Source organism: Amblyraja radiata, chromosome 6, assembly GCF_010909765.2.
Source record: "Amblyraja radiata isolate CabotCenter1 chromosome 6, sAmbRad1.1.pri, whole genome shotgun sequence".
NCBI lineage: Eukaryota > Metazoa > Chordata > Chondrichthyes > Rajiformes > Rajidae > Amblyraja > Amblyraja radiata.
The window spans coordinates 44,212,077-44,228,454 of record NC_045961.1 but is presented as its reverse complement, the minus strand read 5'-3'; the positions used below and the strand labels follow the sequence as shown (position 1 = coordinate 44,228,454).

Below are 16,378 nucleotides of genomic sequence, written 5' to 3'. Positions count from 1 at the left end.
CACACATCCTCAGCAACTAGTCGGCACCAATCTGTGTTAATTTCATTTTTCAGCCCCAGGTCTACACCAGTCCACATCAAGACGATTCAAATGCTCCTCTGGACATGTTTTAAATGTTGTTGGCAACTCAGCTTCCACCATTCTCTCAGGCAATGCTTCGCATAGCTCTTGGGCGAAAAATCCAAGAGAGAAGATTTTTTATGCCTCTGACTGGTGCATTCCAAGCTGGTGCTGAAGAATACATCACATCTTGCAATTCACTGCTGCAGAAGGGAAATTATAGAAGTTGTCTGCTCAACTAGAGTCCTGGTTATTTCTTGTGTCTAGAGAAGCAGGCATATCCAGCAAAAGGATGTTTCAATGGTTCAAGGTATAATGACAATATCGCTCCTTCATTGTAGAATTATGTACAATTGCAGACAGAAGCTAATTATGATCAACCACTCAATGCCTGAGAATATTATGACACGTTCACAGTGCTGCAGTCCACTGCACATGCTATTTCCCACCAGCCACTTCAGACCATAAATAAACCAGAAGCCATGGACCAGTTCACATCAGACTGCAGCGAGACCTGAACAAAGTTTACAAGTGAACTAATAAATGGAAGCAGACACAAAATGCTGGAGTAACTCAGTGGGACAGGCAGCATCTCTGGAGAGAAGGAATGGGAGACGTTTGGGTCGAGACCCTTTTTTTCGGGTCGAGACCCTGGGTCGAGATCAAGCATTTTGTGTCTATCTTCAGTTTAAACCAACATCTGCAGTCCCTTCCTACACAATAAATGGAAGCAGTCAGAAGACACCGAATATTTTTATTTTTAAGGTGTTCAGTGGTAAACTGCAACAGTGAGCATTTGTGGCTGAACTATAATTGTTCTTGAGTCCATTACCTGCATGTGAGATACATACAACCCAGTAAAGCATGATTGACACATACCGGACACAATACAGGAACACCACAGATTTTCAGGCAACTGATGGTCAAGAACAGGGAGTAAGAACATTTGGATAGCTCTTTCAAAAAAACAGTACTGACTTGGCAGCTTGCTGGAATGTCTCTTTCTGATTTCTGTTATTTTATGATTCAATAACATATATAGATAATTTCAAATTAGAAAATCACCAATTTGTTTTTGCACAATAGTTGACAAAAACCTTTACCTGAAACGTATCCAAAGCTGCTGCCAGGCGTTTGAATAAATCTTCTGCTTTACTAAAAACAGTGACAAAACCTTTTGCATTTCTCTCTATCATAGTGACAAAGATTGGCTCTTCACCAGGCTCACTTGCACCCTTAAACTGGTTTGGAATGGAAATAAACCTCTTCATTTCTCTGTAGTATTTTGCCCGTATTTCTTCAAATGGTGGTTTAAATTGCAGCCTTCCTTGTCTGCAAGACATATAATAAAGAAATAAAAATCATTATTCCAGGGGGGGGGGGGGATCACAAGCAGGAACAAAAACAATACTCAAGTTCATTAAATGCTGCATGCATTCATTTGTTTAACATTAGTAAACGTGTACAGAAGTGTACAATGTGATAACTCCGCTACCCACCTTGGTGCTTTGAAATGTTTCAACCAGTATTTATCAACCACATCAGCTAAAAGTGGTGCTATGCATTTCTCGAAAGCAGATCCATAATTTCTTGCTTTCCTTCTCTCTTTAATACTAATTACATGGATCATTTATCAATCCGAATGAACAGTTTCTGAATTAACAGAATCAAACGACTTGTCAGTTTTTGTGCCAAGCTCTCATTTATGCCTTGAGCACACGGAGATAAAAACCAAAGATCCTATAGCTCCGCTATAAGATCTTTGATAAAAACCATCTGATCCCAGGGATTAGTCACTCTTTAGAATTATTCATTTTTCAGTTATTTGATGGTTCAGTATTCACTTTCTTGGGAAGTCTTACTTCCCATAATGTTGATGTTATGCAATTAGCTAACATATATGCCATTTTGCTTGATATGATGTATTAAATATTATCAGGGTGATGCCTGGATTTAACCAGAATGAAGGCTGGATTAGGTGTTATTAACTACAGGGAGCGATTGGACAGACAGATTATTTTCTCTGGAATGCTTTTATCAGGCTATAGGGAGACCTGATAAAAAAGTATATAAAATGATTTGAGGCATAGATAGAATAGACAGTCAGAATTTTTTTCCCAGGATGGAAGATATCAAAAACTATACGGCATAGCTGTAAGGTGAGAGGAGCAAAAGTTAAAGGAGATGTGCGGGACAAGTTTTGTTACACAGAAGGTGGTGAGTGCCTGGCACATGCTGCTGGGGATGGTGTTTGAAGCAGATTATGATAGTGGCATTTAAGAGACATGGATAGGCATATGGATATGCAAGGAATGGAGGAATATGGATTATGTGTACGGAGATGAGAGTCTTGTCATCATGTTCGGCACAGTAATGTGGGCCGAAGGACCTGTTCTTGTGCTATACTGTTCTTTTACCACCATCATCAATTTTTAGTTTAGCATTGTTCTTAACCATCATACCACCATCTTTTTCCCAATATTATTGTAAGCCTTTTACTGCTAATCCCTTCCAAGTTTCTTAACATTTTATAATCGCCCATTTTGCAATTCATTATCTCCATCATTCATCAGAATCTATGCTATGTTAACATTTTTGGATATTTCTTTCTTTTAGTTTTCCATTGAACCTCACCGCCTTTCATTAAGAATAGTTCACTTTCTTGGCAAGTTGAGCTCTGACACTTAACAGTATAAACTAGTTCAGTAACAACTGGAATTATTTTTGAATATATCCTCACAACTTTTTCTCGTTTACTGTTGAGAATTAAACAGAAACAATCCCTGTTTTAGCCTTTGAAATTAGATCTGAACTAGATATAAAATCTTAGTAACTGTTTTACATTTATCCTTTTTTTTTAAATAAACAGAATCCTGCAATTTGCAGCCAAATCTGAAGCAAAAAAAAGCATTATATTGCAGTAAGGACTGGTGTAATTGAAAATAGCTTTGATACATCTCAGCATTTAATTAACCACATGCTGAGATTCTGCTTTAATGTTTGGAAGTTAAGGCTGCAGAGCCCTCAGGATCAGATTTCTTTAACGATGCATTGTAAAACCAACTGAATGTTAAAATGAACACAGCTGGTAGTTTGTTTTATCTGAGCCATATTTATAGATAAGATACAGCTGGCTGACTTTGGGGGTTCTTGGCAGAACAAAGGATAAAGAAACTTCACACAGCTACCTACACATCGTAAGCACATGAGATCTGACACAGGCACTGGAAGAGGTCATTAGCCATTAACAGACCGATTAAAGGAACTTGTTACTGTTTAACAGTTGTGAACACTATTACATGCATTGTCCAACATGCTTTAGAATTTGAGAAAGTACAGCTCACAACAATATATTGATATTCTAAAATGTGGCATCATATGTTGCGATGCATAGATATGCAGCATGTGATTGGATGGGAAATGGGAGAAGTTTTAGAGTTTAAAGCATGCTTCTATGGGGTATGGGGTTACAAATTACAAATTGAAACCACAACTGAAGTTGATCACTTATACTATTGGGAGCATGGCTCACAGAGCTGGTAATCAGGGTGAGTAGAGTTCAAAGTAAGGAAACTTACAAATGACAAACTATTATTTGTAATTTGCATTATTGAAGATACATTTTTTTTTTACTTAACTGGGTTATCCGTGGAAAACTATCTACAAATGGTATACTGATCAGTAATGGATAAATGTTCACACACCATTAAGTTATAACTTTATCATGGTTCATTATACATTTTCAAACTAATATAGCTGGAGTCTCATCTGTATCCATCTATCACTTACCAGACTTGGTCCCACCCCACCTGTCTCTTCCAGCGCCCTCCCTCCTACTGCAATCAGTAGAAGGGTCCCGGCCTAAAACATCGTCTGTCCATTTCCCTCCACAGATGCTGTCTGACTTGCTGAATTCATCCAGCATTGCGTTCTATGAATCTGACCCTATTGATGATTGACATTGACTTGGTGGGACAAATAACTTGTTGCAGTTGGTTTTAAGACCAATTCTATTGTAATAGAAAACTGGCCTAAACACCAAACCCTAACCCTACAGCCTCTTCCCTTCCCATCTCCACAAAAACTATCATCCGTTTCTGGTCTCTTATAGATCATTATCCAGGTTGGTCGGCTGCTAAAGCTAATTGAACATTTAAATTTTCTGAATGTCTTTAATATTACAATGCTCTTCTAAATGAGTTTGAATAAAATGTTTAAAAACTCAAGAAAATTCAATTAATCATATCACTTAAACAAGTTTTTAAATAATGAATAGCATAAGCCTTAACAAAAAACAAAAAATAGTTAATTCTTAACAAAAAACTTTCTTAGCTTTCTTCTCCACACTGCTAAAATCAAACTTAATTGCAAGTTCAGTAGAGGAGAATGCTGTAACAGACAGCAGCTGCTGATGGTAAGTTCCAAAATTCTATATTTAACACTGTGTGAATGAATGGCCTGGACTTGCTGACATTTACTTACAAAATCTAGGCCATTGTAACATATTATTTCCATTTAATAAAGTTGTAATCAGGACTTCTTCTCTGGAGTTCAATGAATTACAATATCAGTGAAAGTTCTGCATCAATGCCGTTGATTTACAGTTGGCAATTGGCAACAAAAAAGACTCCCAAAGCAGTTTGATAATAAAGTGCCAACATCTCTGGGCGCGCGGTATTTTAGCAATAAAGATTATACAGGCAGTCGCAGGTAATGAAAAGGTTCCATTCCTGAGAACTGTCCATTAGCTCATTTTTAAGCGTCAAAAATGTCCGTTTTCTATCGTAACCCATATCAAATCATTCAAATTCTTATAATTCTTTCACTTTATTGAATATTCTCCCTAACACTACCCATAATTAAACTAATGGATTCATGCAGTATACAGTCATTAACAAAACCACATTTTATTATTACCATTACTATCTGAAAAAATCCTTTAAAAATGTACAGGAGGACTTGCTTAAAGACAATTTGCAGTAGAAACATAGAAAATAGGTGCAGGAGTGGGCCATTCGGCCCTTCGAGCCTGCACCGCCATTCAATATGATCATGGCTGATCATCCAACTCAGTATCCTGTACCTGCCTTCTCTCCATACCCCCTGATCCCTTTAGCCACAAGGGCCACATCAAACTCCCTCTTAAATATACCCAATGAACTGGCCTCAACTACCTTCTGCGGGAGAGAATTCCAGAGATTCACCACTCTCTGTGTGAAAAAAGTTTTCCTCATCTCGGTCCTAAAAGATTTCCCCCTTATCCTTAAACTGTGACCCCTTGTTCTGGACTTCCCCAACATCGGGAACAATCTTCCTGCATCTAGCCTGTCCAACCCCTTAAGAATTTTGTACGTTTCTATAAGATCCCCCCTCAATCTTCTAAATTCTAGCGAGTACAAACCGAGTCTATCCAGTCTTTCTTCATATGAAAGTCCTGACATCCCAGGAATCAGTCTGGTGAACCTTCTCTGTACTCCCTCTATGGCAAGAATGTCATTCCTCAGATTAGGAGACCAAAACTGTACGCAATACTCCAGGTGTGGTCTCACCAAGACCCTGTACAACTGCAGTAGAACCTCCCTGCTCCTATACTCAAATCCTTTTGCTATGAATGCTAACATACCATTCGCCTTCTTCACTGCCTGCTGCACCTGCATGCCTACTTTTAATGACTGGTGTACCATGACACCCAGGTCTCGTTGCATCTCCCCCTTTCCTAATTGGCCACCATTCAGATAATAATCTACTTTCCTGTTTTTGCCACCAAAGTGGATAACCTCACATTTATCCACATTATACTGCATCTGCCATGCATTTGCCCACTCACCCAGCCTATCCAAGTCACCTTGCAGCCTCCTAGCATCCTCCTCACAGCTAACACTGCCCCCCAGCTTCGTGTCATCCGCAAACTTGGAGATGTTGCATTCAATTCCCTCGTCCAAATCATTAATATATATCGTAAATAGCTGGGGTCCCAGAACTGAGCCTTGCGGTACCCCACTAGTCACTGCCTGCCATTGTGAAAAGGACCCGTTTACTCCTACTCATTGCTTCCTGTCTGCCAGCCAGTTCTCTATCCACATCAATGCTGAACCCCCAATACCGTGTGCTTTAAGTTTGTATACTAATCTCTTATGTGGGACCTTGTCGAAAGCCTTCTGAAAGTCCAGATATAACACATCCACTGGTTCTCCCTTATCCACTCTACTAGTTACATCCTCGAAAAATTCTATAAGATTCATCAGACATGATTTACCCTTCATAAATCCATGCTGACTTTGTCCAATGATTTCACCACTTTCCAAATGTGCTGCTATCCCATCTTTTATAACTGATTCTAGCAGTTTCCCCACTACCGACGTTAGACTAACTGGTCTGTAATTCCCTGTTTTCTCTCTCCCTCCCTTTTTAAAAAGTGGTGTTACATTAGCTACCCTCCAATCCTCAGGAACTACTCCAGAATCTAAAGAGTTTTGAAAAATTATCACTAATGCATCCACTATTTCTGGGGCTACTTCCCCAGTCTGGGGCAGTAAGTCAGCTCATTCGTAACCTAGGGAGCCCCATGCACTGGAAGCTAGAGAGTGCTTTTAAAATAGCACGTAGGTATCAATGAAGAAACAGACATTGGCACAGAATGGCCAAGTCTCGAGGATTGCAAAGCCTTCCAAACATATCATAAATATTTCTGGTGATGGTGCCAGAAAGGTTGTGCAAATTGGTTGTGATAATATTCAGAATTTTAATATGTTATTAATTGCAAAGATGCTCAATAAACTGGTAAACTTAAAAAAAAACATTGCATTCAAATAATAATATATGTCCAAACCCTTACTTGAATGTCAGATCAACAGTGATTTCAGGAAGGTTTTCATTCAAGGCCTCCAAGCCCATTTGATATTGATGCTCCAGTGCTTTATATAGCTGGTGGTTCCAGTGCTGACGCCATGCTTTCATATCAACGGAGCGAAAACCCTTTAAAAATAATATTCAAATGTAAAATAAGTAGATTTATGCAGAAATAGGTTAATAAGTCGGTAGGGGGCGCTGCACTGACAGCAGCCTGTCGGCAGCGTGTCCGTCTTTTTTCACCTTTTTTTATTTTTTTAGTATGTTTAAAAGTCTGTTTTTAATGTTTCTTTGTGTGTTATGTGTGGGGGGTGGTGTGGGGGGGTAAGGGGGAAACCGTTTCGGCCGCCTCTTCCATGGAGAGGCGACTTTTTCAGGTCCCCTCCCCCGTGGCCTAACAGCAGGGATCGGCGCCGACTTTCCCGGAGACGCGCCCGGAGCTTCAGCGGCGGGCACAGCGTGGACTCTCGGCGCGGAGCGGGTGAGACCTCGCTGGAGGGGAGCGCTCCATTACGCTGGCCCGCGGCAGCCGGCAGCCTGAAGCAGCGGTCTGCAGAACTCCAGCTGGTGCGGCGTCTACAGCCCGGGATCTCACGTGGAGGACCCGGGGGAAGAAGCTTCCACCGCCGGCCCGCGGCCGTCTTCTACCGCGGGTGCGGTATGGACTTATCATCTCCCCTGGAGGGGAGCTTCGATCGCCGGCCCTGCAGACTGCGGTGCTTCCGGCTGCGGCACGGCAGGTACTTTAAAACTTTGACCGCCGGCCTGCGGCCTACACCAGCCTGAAGCCGCGGTCTCTGGTTGGGAAGAGCCGATCCTGGACTCACCTTGACTTTGACTTTGTCCCTTACCATCTGGACGCCCGCAGCAACGGCTGTGGAGGGTGGTGGTCCCGACCACAGGGGAAAATGGAGGAGGACTGGCCAAGCTCTGTGCCTTCCACCACAGTGATGAATGCTGTGGTGGATGTTTGTGTAAAATTTTTATTGTGGTTGTGTTCTTTATTATTGTACCGCTGCTGGCAACCCAAATACCACCGACCTTGGTTGTGTGGCAATTAAATTATTTCAATTTCAATTATTTCAATAAGCCTCAGGTTTATCCACTATTAAATGTGATCATTCCTGATCTCAACAGACCCACCTTTACTGTATATCCTACCCCTTATGCCAGAATTCATTTCTCTCAGCCCTGGAAGTTTTAGTTGAGGGAGACAGTCACAGAATCGGAGGGTTATATGGCATGGAACAGATCCCTTGTCCAACCAAGTCAATGCCAATCATCAAGCGCCCTTTAATCTATATTACTAAAAGTAAGATCTTGACCGCTTTTGACTCACTACGATGTGATTTCCGAGAGAACGCCGCCACTTACCGCCGTCATTTTTGGCCACCTTACTCAGAGCCCCCCTCCGCCGGACTGGGCCGGAGGATTTATCCCATCGATGAAAAATCAGAGAGATATTAACGTTTTTAAAAATTTCGCCATTCTCTCTGCTGCCCCTGCTGGTGGGAGGGACTATAATACCCAGAAGTGGTATGCCTCACTCAGTCTCTGCAAGATGGAGGAAGCGAGAGGGCCACGTCTCTCTGAGCTCTGAATAACAGTGAACACATGTCTACTCAACTGTGAGTGTCCTTAATGTAGTTTGAAAATTAAAATATGGTTGGTTTGAAGTAAAAAGGCACTGCAAATGATTGTTTGGGGGTTTTGGGTTGAAGTAAAAAGGCACTGCAAATGGTTGTTTGGGGGTTTTGGGTTGAAGTAAAAAGGCACTGCAAAGGGTTGTTTGGGGGTTTTGGGTTGAAGTGAAAAGGCACTGCAAAGGGTTGTTTGTCTAAACTATACAACTTCCTGTTTGCACTATAGTGATTTTAGATAAAACTCTACCACTTACGGCTGTGATTTTGGCCATCTTACTCAGTCCCCCTCCGCTCATCAAGTGCAGAGGATTCTTCCCATTAATGAAAAATAAGAGTGTTATTCGTGTTTAAAAAATGTTGAGAATCTCTCTCCTGTCAATCACGCCATGAAGGCCACACCTTTTCCAGAGGGGGAGGGATTATAAAACCCAGATGTGTGGGTGTGGCTCAGTCTCTGCATGATGGGGGAGGGAGAGGTCACGACACTGTCTGAGCTGTGAATCAACTGAACACACTGAATGTCTACTGAACTGTGAGTGTGGTGTTTTGTGTGGTTTTATGGTGGTTTCACTCTGCTTGAAATGGTATGAAACTGCATTTGAATTTGGTGGCCTTGCACCCTCCTTGAAATGGTATGAAACTGCACTTGAATTTGGTGGCCTTGCGCCCTGCTTGAAGTGGTTGGAAACTGCACTTGAATTTGGTGGCCTTGCGCCCTGCTTGAAGTGGTTGGAAATTGCACTTGGATTCGGTGGCCTTGCACCCTGCTTGAAGTGGTAGGAAACTGAACCTGAATTTGGTGGCCTTGCACCATGCTTGAAATGGTAGGAAAATGGATTTGAATTTGGCAGCCTTGCACTCTGCTTGAAATGGAATTTCAAGGAATAGCCATGAGTCAACTGCCAGCCCACCAGCCATGAGTGAGTTGCCAGCAGATCAGGCTTGAGGGACTGAGCTGCCACCCCAAGAATCCATTTGGCCCACAATGTCCATACTAGACCTCTGGAGACCAGTAGTCCCTGCAGTCAACAACACCCATACCAGCGCTCCAGAAAGCCCACCCCACTGGCCACCAATATTGGAATTGGTGGAGAGGTAGAATATTGCATCAGGGTACCAGCCCTCCCATGTGAACATGGGACCCAACGGGTCCCATTAGTCTAGTATAACACTACATTCATCCCATTTTATTCTCCCCTCAACTCCTCCTAGGTTCTACCACTCAACTACACACTTGGGATAATTTATAATGGACAATTAACCTATTAACCCACACATCTTTGGGATAGATTCAGAAATTATGTTGATGTGCAATGATCCTGATTTTACTGCCAACTAAGAAGACAGTGGCCAGTGATGTTCTCTTTAAAATTCACTTGGCTTCACCCCATCACAAATATTCGCTTTGTGCATTCCATCCCTCCAGATGTTATTTGCAACTTAAAATTAACTTGTTTATTCTCTTTCCAAGTCTGATGAAGTATTTTCGATCTGAAACGTTGGATCTGTTTGACTCTCCGCAAATGCTGCATAACCTTCAGAGTGTTTCCAATATTTTATGGTAAAATTTCAGAATTTGTGCATCTGGAATTTTTGTTTTATTTTTATTGCCCAGCCGCATTTGTCCTTGGCGTGGTGCTGATGAGAAGCCTTATTGAACTGCTTGAGTTTTTGGAAAAACAACAGAGCATTTAATGGATTATACATACAGCAGCTACATTCCGGAAGTGGTGGCGCTGCCATGCAGCTGCGGCTCGCCTGCAGTCCGTCTGTCCTTTCCATTTTTTTGTTTTCTTTTCAAAAAAAGGTCAAAGGTCAAAGGTTCTTTATTGGTCACATACACCTAGGTGTAGTGAAATGCTTCTTGCCAATGCAGCACATAAAGAAAGAATACAGACATAACATTAATAAGAGATTTAAACATAAAGAACATCCCCCCACAATGGCTCCCACCATGAGGGAAGGCATAATGTCCAGTCCCCAACCCCAGTTCACCCATAGTCGGGCCCATTGAGGCCTCCACAGTTGCCTCTACGGAGGCCCGATGTTCCTGGCCGTTCTCGCCGGGTGATGTTGCTCCGGCGTCGGGAGAATCCTCACAGCGGCCTGGGAACCCTGGAACGGCCGCTTCCGTACTGGAGGCCGCGGCTTCCGAAGCCAACAAGGCCGCGCCGGTTGGAGCTCCACTACTGGCGATCTCATCTAGAGATCCCAGGCTCCCGGTGTACAGTTCAGCGCCGCTGCCCGCAGCTGGCCGCTCCTCAAACTCGCAGCTCCGCGATGTTTTACTCGGCGGTCTTCAGCTCACCGGAGCTCCAGCGCGGCGACCCAGGCAAGGCGTCGCCCGCTCCACGATAGCGCTCCAGCGCTGTGCCGCTGCCGAAGCCGTGGTTCTGGGCAGTGCCCGACAGGAAACGCCGCTCCAGGCCTGCTGGTAGGCCGCGAGGACGGGTCGAAGCTGCAGCCCGGAGAAAAGCTGCCTCTCCGACCAGGTAGGGACCCTGAAAGGTAGTTTCCCCCTTACCCCCCCCCACCCCCCACATAAAAAAGTCTAGAACTCCAGAAACAAAAACACTTTAACTAACTAAAAATAAAAAAAAGATGAAAAGACAGACAGCTGCAGGCTGGGCAGCCGCGCACAGGTCAGCGCCCCCCTTTTGTCTTTTGTCTTGTGTCTTGTTAGATGTATGTTTTAGTTTATTTTTAGTTGTGAATGTGTGGGAGGTGGGGGAAACTTGTTTTACCCCTTCCTTCAAAGGGATGCAACCTTTTCTTTGTCATATATCCGTCTCCGTCTGCACTGAGGCCTAATCGTGGTGCTGCTGGCCTCCAACCGGGACCGACCTCGAGGCTCCGGAGGCAGAGCCTGGACTCACCATCTCGAAGCTGGCCATCTTCGGGGCTTTAGTGGCACTGTGGCTGCGGCCTGACTTCGTTGCCTCGGAGGCTTTGGCCGCAGGCCCAGTGGACGACAACGCCGGGAGCTCGCAGGTCCCAGGTTGGTGACCGATTCCCGGAGTTCCCGTAACAACAGCTTCGTCCGCTGGACTGGAGGGTGGCAGCTTCGTCCGCCCCGGGCCGCGGAGTTTGAACCGGACGGTTCGCGGAGCTCGGATTCGACCGCGGGACTTACCATCACCGAAAGCCTGGATTGCCTCAACGCAGAGGGAGAACAATGAAGAGACAAGAACTTTAAGACTTTTGCCTTCCATCACAGTGAGGAGGTGCCTGGTAGACTCACTGTGGTGGATGTTAAACTGTGTTCATTGTGTGTTCTGTTATTTTATTTTCTGTCATGACTGCAAGGTACGCAATTTCGTTCAAACTAAAAGTTTGAATGACAATAAAGGAAACTCTAAACAGCAGCTACTTTGCATCGGTGGTAGACAGAATGGGTGTCAACCAAACAAGATATTTTGGCCTGAACAGGATGGCAGCATCGTGAAGAATGCTTCAATGCAAACAATCGCTTCATCTGTAGAACTCAAAATGAATATGCAATACAGAACATGGAAATCAGAAAATAAATACCAACAAATACCAACAAGGAGGTAGACTGTAGTACATATACCAAGGTGTGTACCTATGGTTCTCAAGAAGAAGCTTACAGCTGAGAGAGACTGATTTAGGCAGAAATTACAGCCACAGACAACATGGTGCAGATATAACTTGGTGTGTGTTGAGAAGTAAAGCAGCAAATTGAGAATTTGACTTGATCCAAGACACGCAATGGAGCTCTGAAGAACAGTTACTACGTACACCAGGAGGTTAAATGATGTTTTGCCGATTCTCAGTAGTGTATCTTTTCAGTGTATTTCAATGGTAAAGTATTGGTTCAGGCACAGAGCGCTCGACAAGGCAAGCTCCAACTTTGAATGTTTCAACAGAATTCATGCCTCCAATCAATGAACTTTCATCCAAAAAATCTAATGAAAGATCATCGATCTAAAGTTAACAGAAAGTATTCTTGCTTTTGATCTGCTAAGTATTCCCTGCATTTACTGCAATAAAGAGTGCTAGCCTACAACCTTTGGTAAATAATTTTTACAGATGGCATGCAGTCTATCTAAAAAATATGAAAATGTAATTCAGTCCTACTAAAATCTTTCTTAAGAATGACCGGTCAAGTTACAATGCCACAAATGAACGGCTCAAAGTACCTGTGATTCAAGGGTGGAGAACACAAATCTGAGTTCCTGCAGTCCATCTTTCCATCGTTGTTGTTGGCGAAGTAAATCAACGTTCATAAGAGCTACAACCTACAAGATTAAGATCCCTCTTACCAGGAGTCAAAACAGTAAACTGTCAAAAAGTTATGATTTAATTATTTGGCTTGTAAACTTTCTTATTGTATTTTCTAAGAAAAGGCAAATATGATATGTAAAATGTACAGGGACCTAAAATGCAGCTAAATAGAACACTGTATGAAGTACTGACGAAACACTAACAACCTAAAACAATAATTCTATTTCCTCTCTCCTCAGACTTCCTGAATATTTCCAGTGTTTTCTTAAGTAGAAAGTACAATTCCATTCCATTTACTTTAAAGGTAACAGGAGCATAAAATATGAATCTCGCCATAATGCCTCCAGAATCCCTACCACAAATTTAATTTACAATCAGCATTTATAAATTCCTATAATGGCATTTAAAATCAAAGAAGAAGTCAATTAATCGTACTAGCTAACTGCTACAAAACTGAAGTTATGGGGTTGATTATTCTACTGACTGGCAGGTTATCAAGGCACACAGCTTGCCTGCCTTTGGACTATCACCTTTCTTCCAAGGCTCTGGGCATGAACTCCCTTAAGGGCCTGTCCCACCGTCACAACTTAATTCAAAGCCTCTGCCGAGTTTAAAGGACCTAAAAATCAAGTTCGTGGTAAGCTACGAACTCCTACGACCTTTCACGACTATGTTCACGAACTCCTACGAACTCCGAGTATGTCTACGAATTCCCACGACTATTTTGATGCCCTCCTTACAAGTAAAAAGTTGCAATTTCTTTCATCCCAACCATTTTTTTACTCGTGGACATTTTTTATCGGGCTGGAAAATACGTCCTGACTTACCTGATCCCACGAGTACCTACGGCTGGCATAACGAGCCGCTACGATATATCTACGAACTCCTAAGACCTCCTACGGACTCGTTACGAACATTCTGCGAGTTTGAATCAAGGGGAAAACTCGGGAGAATTCATGAATAACTCGTGAAAGTGGGACAGGCCCTTTAGGAGGTTGCTTACTGGTTCATCAGTGAGGCATGATAAAGGAGCTCTCTCAGTGCATTTGGCCAGATGTGCTTCCAGAAATCTTTAACAACTGGTAAGACTTGATCCCCAGCCCTACAGATTGCCAAGTTTGTTACTGAATGTCTACGTTCACAAACATGCAAAAACACCACTTGGGAACTATTGAAATATTTCTAAAATTTGTGATTGTTAAAACATAAGCACCACAAAACGCATCCATACATTTAAACTACATTTGAATATGGTTACAAATGCTTCGGCCTCATCTTTAGCCCTCATATGATGGGACCACTATCGCTGGAAAAGGGAATGTTCTTAAAGTATCCCCCTCCCATTAACTGTCTAATTTCTCCACCACCATTCACGACTAGATATTGCAGGACTGCAGATCTTAGAATTGATCCATTGGTTGCAAGTTCTGTCAATTATATGTTGCCGAGCACACATGTATTCCTGCATTACAGCTTCAGCAGAGTGACACCTCTTCTTGAGGCATGTCCTGTGCTAAAGTCGGCATGCCCTTCTGCAGTCATTGTTGAACTGGAGGTGATCCATGGCTATATTATAACAGTGGAGGGAGGACATTTCTGGGCAATGTGGCAAGAGATTGTGTTTCTAAGTTTCCTTCCAAGGTGGCCGTCACCCTAACATGGAAATACATCATCGGTCCCTCTTTGTTTTGCTGAGTTTAAATTCTGCAACTCCCTCCCAAATATAATTGTTGGAATACTTTCAGCAGAAAGAAAAGAAAGGGTCAAAAAGGCAGACTTCTCAAGGGCAATCAGGATTAAACTACAAATGTTGAACTTGCTAGAAGTGCTGAGATTCAAAAAAAAAATCCACCAGCCTATACATTCACATCTCCGTTATCTACACAGTGGCCATGGTGTACATTATATGCTTGCCTTGGTTATCTTGACGGCACCCCCCAAATATTTAGGGGAGTATGTGCAAGATGCATACTTTGATGTGAAATATATCCCCATTGATTTCAATGTCAATTACCAACTTTTCTATTTGACTAAGCTTTCTGTTTCATCTTCTAATGTCTCCAGAGAACCAAATTGGTTTTGATTGCTTATTGAAACTCCCTATTGTTCAATATTGTTCAATATTGATCAATATTGATCAATATTGAATATTTCTTTAATTATAAATGTTAGTATTTACATGCCAGAGCTGCCAAGTAGTATGGATTTTCCATATTTTGTACGGAAATGCGATAAGAATACGGATGTACGGATTTGCTTTGTAAAATACGGATTTTTTTAAATTAGCGGCATTGGCCTCAAAGAAAGTCATGTTTAACATTCCACAAAAACTCAGCAAATTAGGTGGAGGAGAAATAAAGTGGAAAGAAAGCAAGTATTCATAACATGAGATGAAGAACCAAGGCAGGCAGGAAGAGATAACATTGATTGTGATTACGTAGTTATTTGCCAAAAGGTGGCAAGATAGAGTCTAACAGAGTAGCCAAATGATAAATTAATTTAAAAAAATAATTTGCTTAATCTTTACACAAAAAACTCAGAGGATATGGAGAGATTGGGTTTGATAGAGTTAGAAATAATCAAGTGTTCTATAGTTAATATTCCTACCTTATCACGGAAATCAGTGTGACACTTCCTCAACTTTCTGTTCTCTGTAGTTAGACGTTCCGTTGCAGTGTGAAGTTTCTGAATGTAAGCCTCCAGCTCTCTGGGATTATCCCAAGTGATTTGTACTTTTCCACCAGATTCTTTGCTTCCAGCTTTTGGGTTCTAATTAAAGATGATGAAAGATGATAAAAAATATTTTTTGCGGGTGGCACGGTAGCGCAGCGGGCGGCACGGTAGGGCAGCGGTAGAGTTGCTGCCTTACAGCGAATGCCGTGCCGGAGACAAGGGTTCGATCACGACTACGGGTGCTGAGTTTGTACGTTCTCCCCGTGACCTGTGTGGGTTTTCTCCAAGATCTTCGGTTTCCTCCCACACTCCAAAGACATACAGGTATGTAGGTTAATTGGCTTGGTAAATGTAAAAATTGTCCCTAGTGTGTGTAGGATAGTGTTGGTGTGCGGGTCTGGTCGGCGTAGACCCAGTGGGCCGAAGGGCCTGTTTCAGCGCAGTTTCTCTAAACTAAACAAAACTAAAATTGCACATTATTGTTAAGACCCTTCCTACTTACTGAGGAAGCAGAATGGCTGGGATACTAAACAAAACTCACAAAACAATGACGCTACCTAGCCAAAATCATACGTTCGCAATTCTTAATGCCAACTGCAAATAAAGCAAAGAATTATACATTCTTGGATTTACTTTTTTAATAAATGTTAAATCTGAGCTGGGCACTACAGGCATACAATGTGCATCAAAAATGAAAGTCTGAGATAAAGATTTAGAGGGATATGAGCCATACGTGGACCAATGGGTCTAGATGGGACATCTTGGTCAGCATGGATGAGTTGGATCAAAGGGCCTGATTTCATGCTGTGTAATTCAATTACTCTGTGACTATGACTATTAATACTTCTGCCTCTTATCTCTCTACATAAAAGGTATTTTTGACCAAGCTTTCAGTTCCCTAATCATAT

General features: G+C 42.4%; 1 protein-coding gene across 2 annotated transcripts in view; it reads right to left on the bottom strand.

Moving 5' to 3' along the window:
• The window catches only part of dync2h1 (dynein cytoplasmic 2 heavy chain 1), a 413,286-nt gene that overhangs the window by 342,098 nt on the left and 54,810 nt on the right, over nt 1–16,378 (bottom strand). For both annotated transcript variants that reach the window (XM_033022666.1, XM_033022665.1), the window contains exons 15-18: nt 15,405–15,566; nt 12,713–12,811; nt 6,896–7,035; nt 1,164–1,392 (exon numbers count right to left, since the gene is read on the bottom strand). In XM_033022666.1, the coding sequence (XP_032878557.1) occupies nt 1,164–1,392; nt 6,896–7,035; nt 12,713–12,811; nt 15,405–15,566 (630 nt within the window). The remainder of the gene's footprint in view (nt 1–1,163; nt 1,393–6,895; nt 7,036–12,712; nt 12,812–15,404; nt 15,567–16,378) is intronic.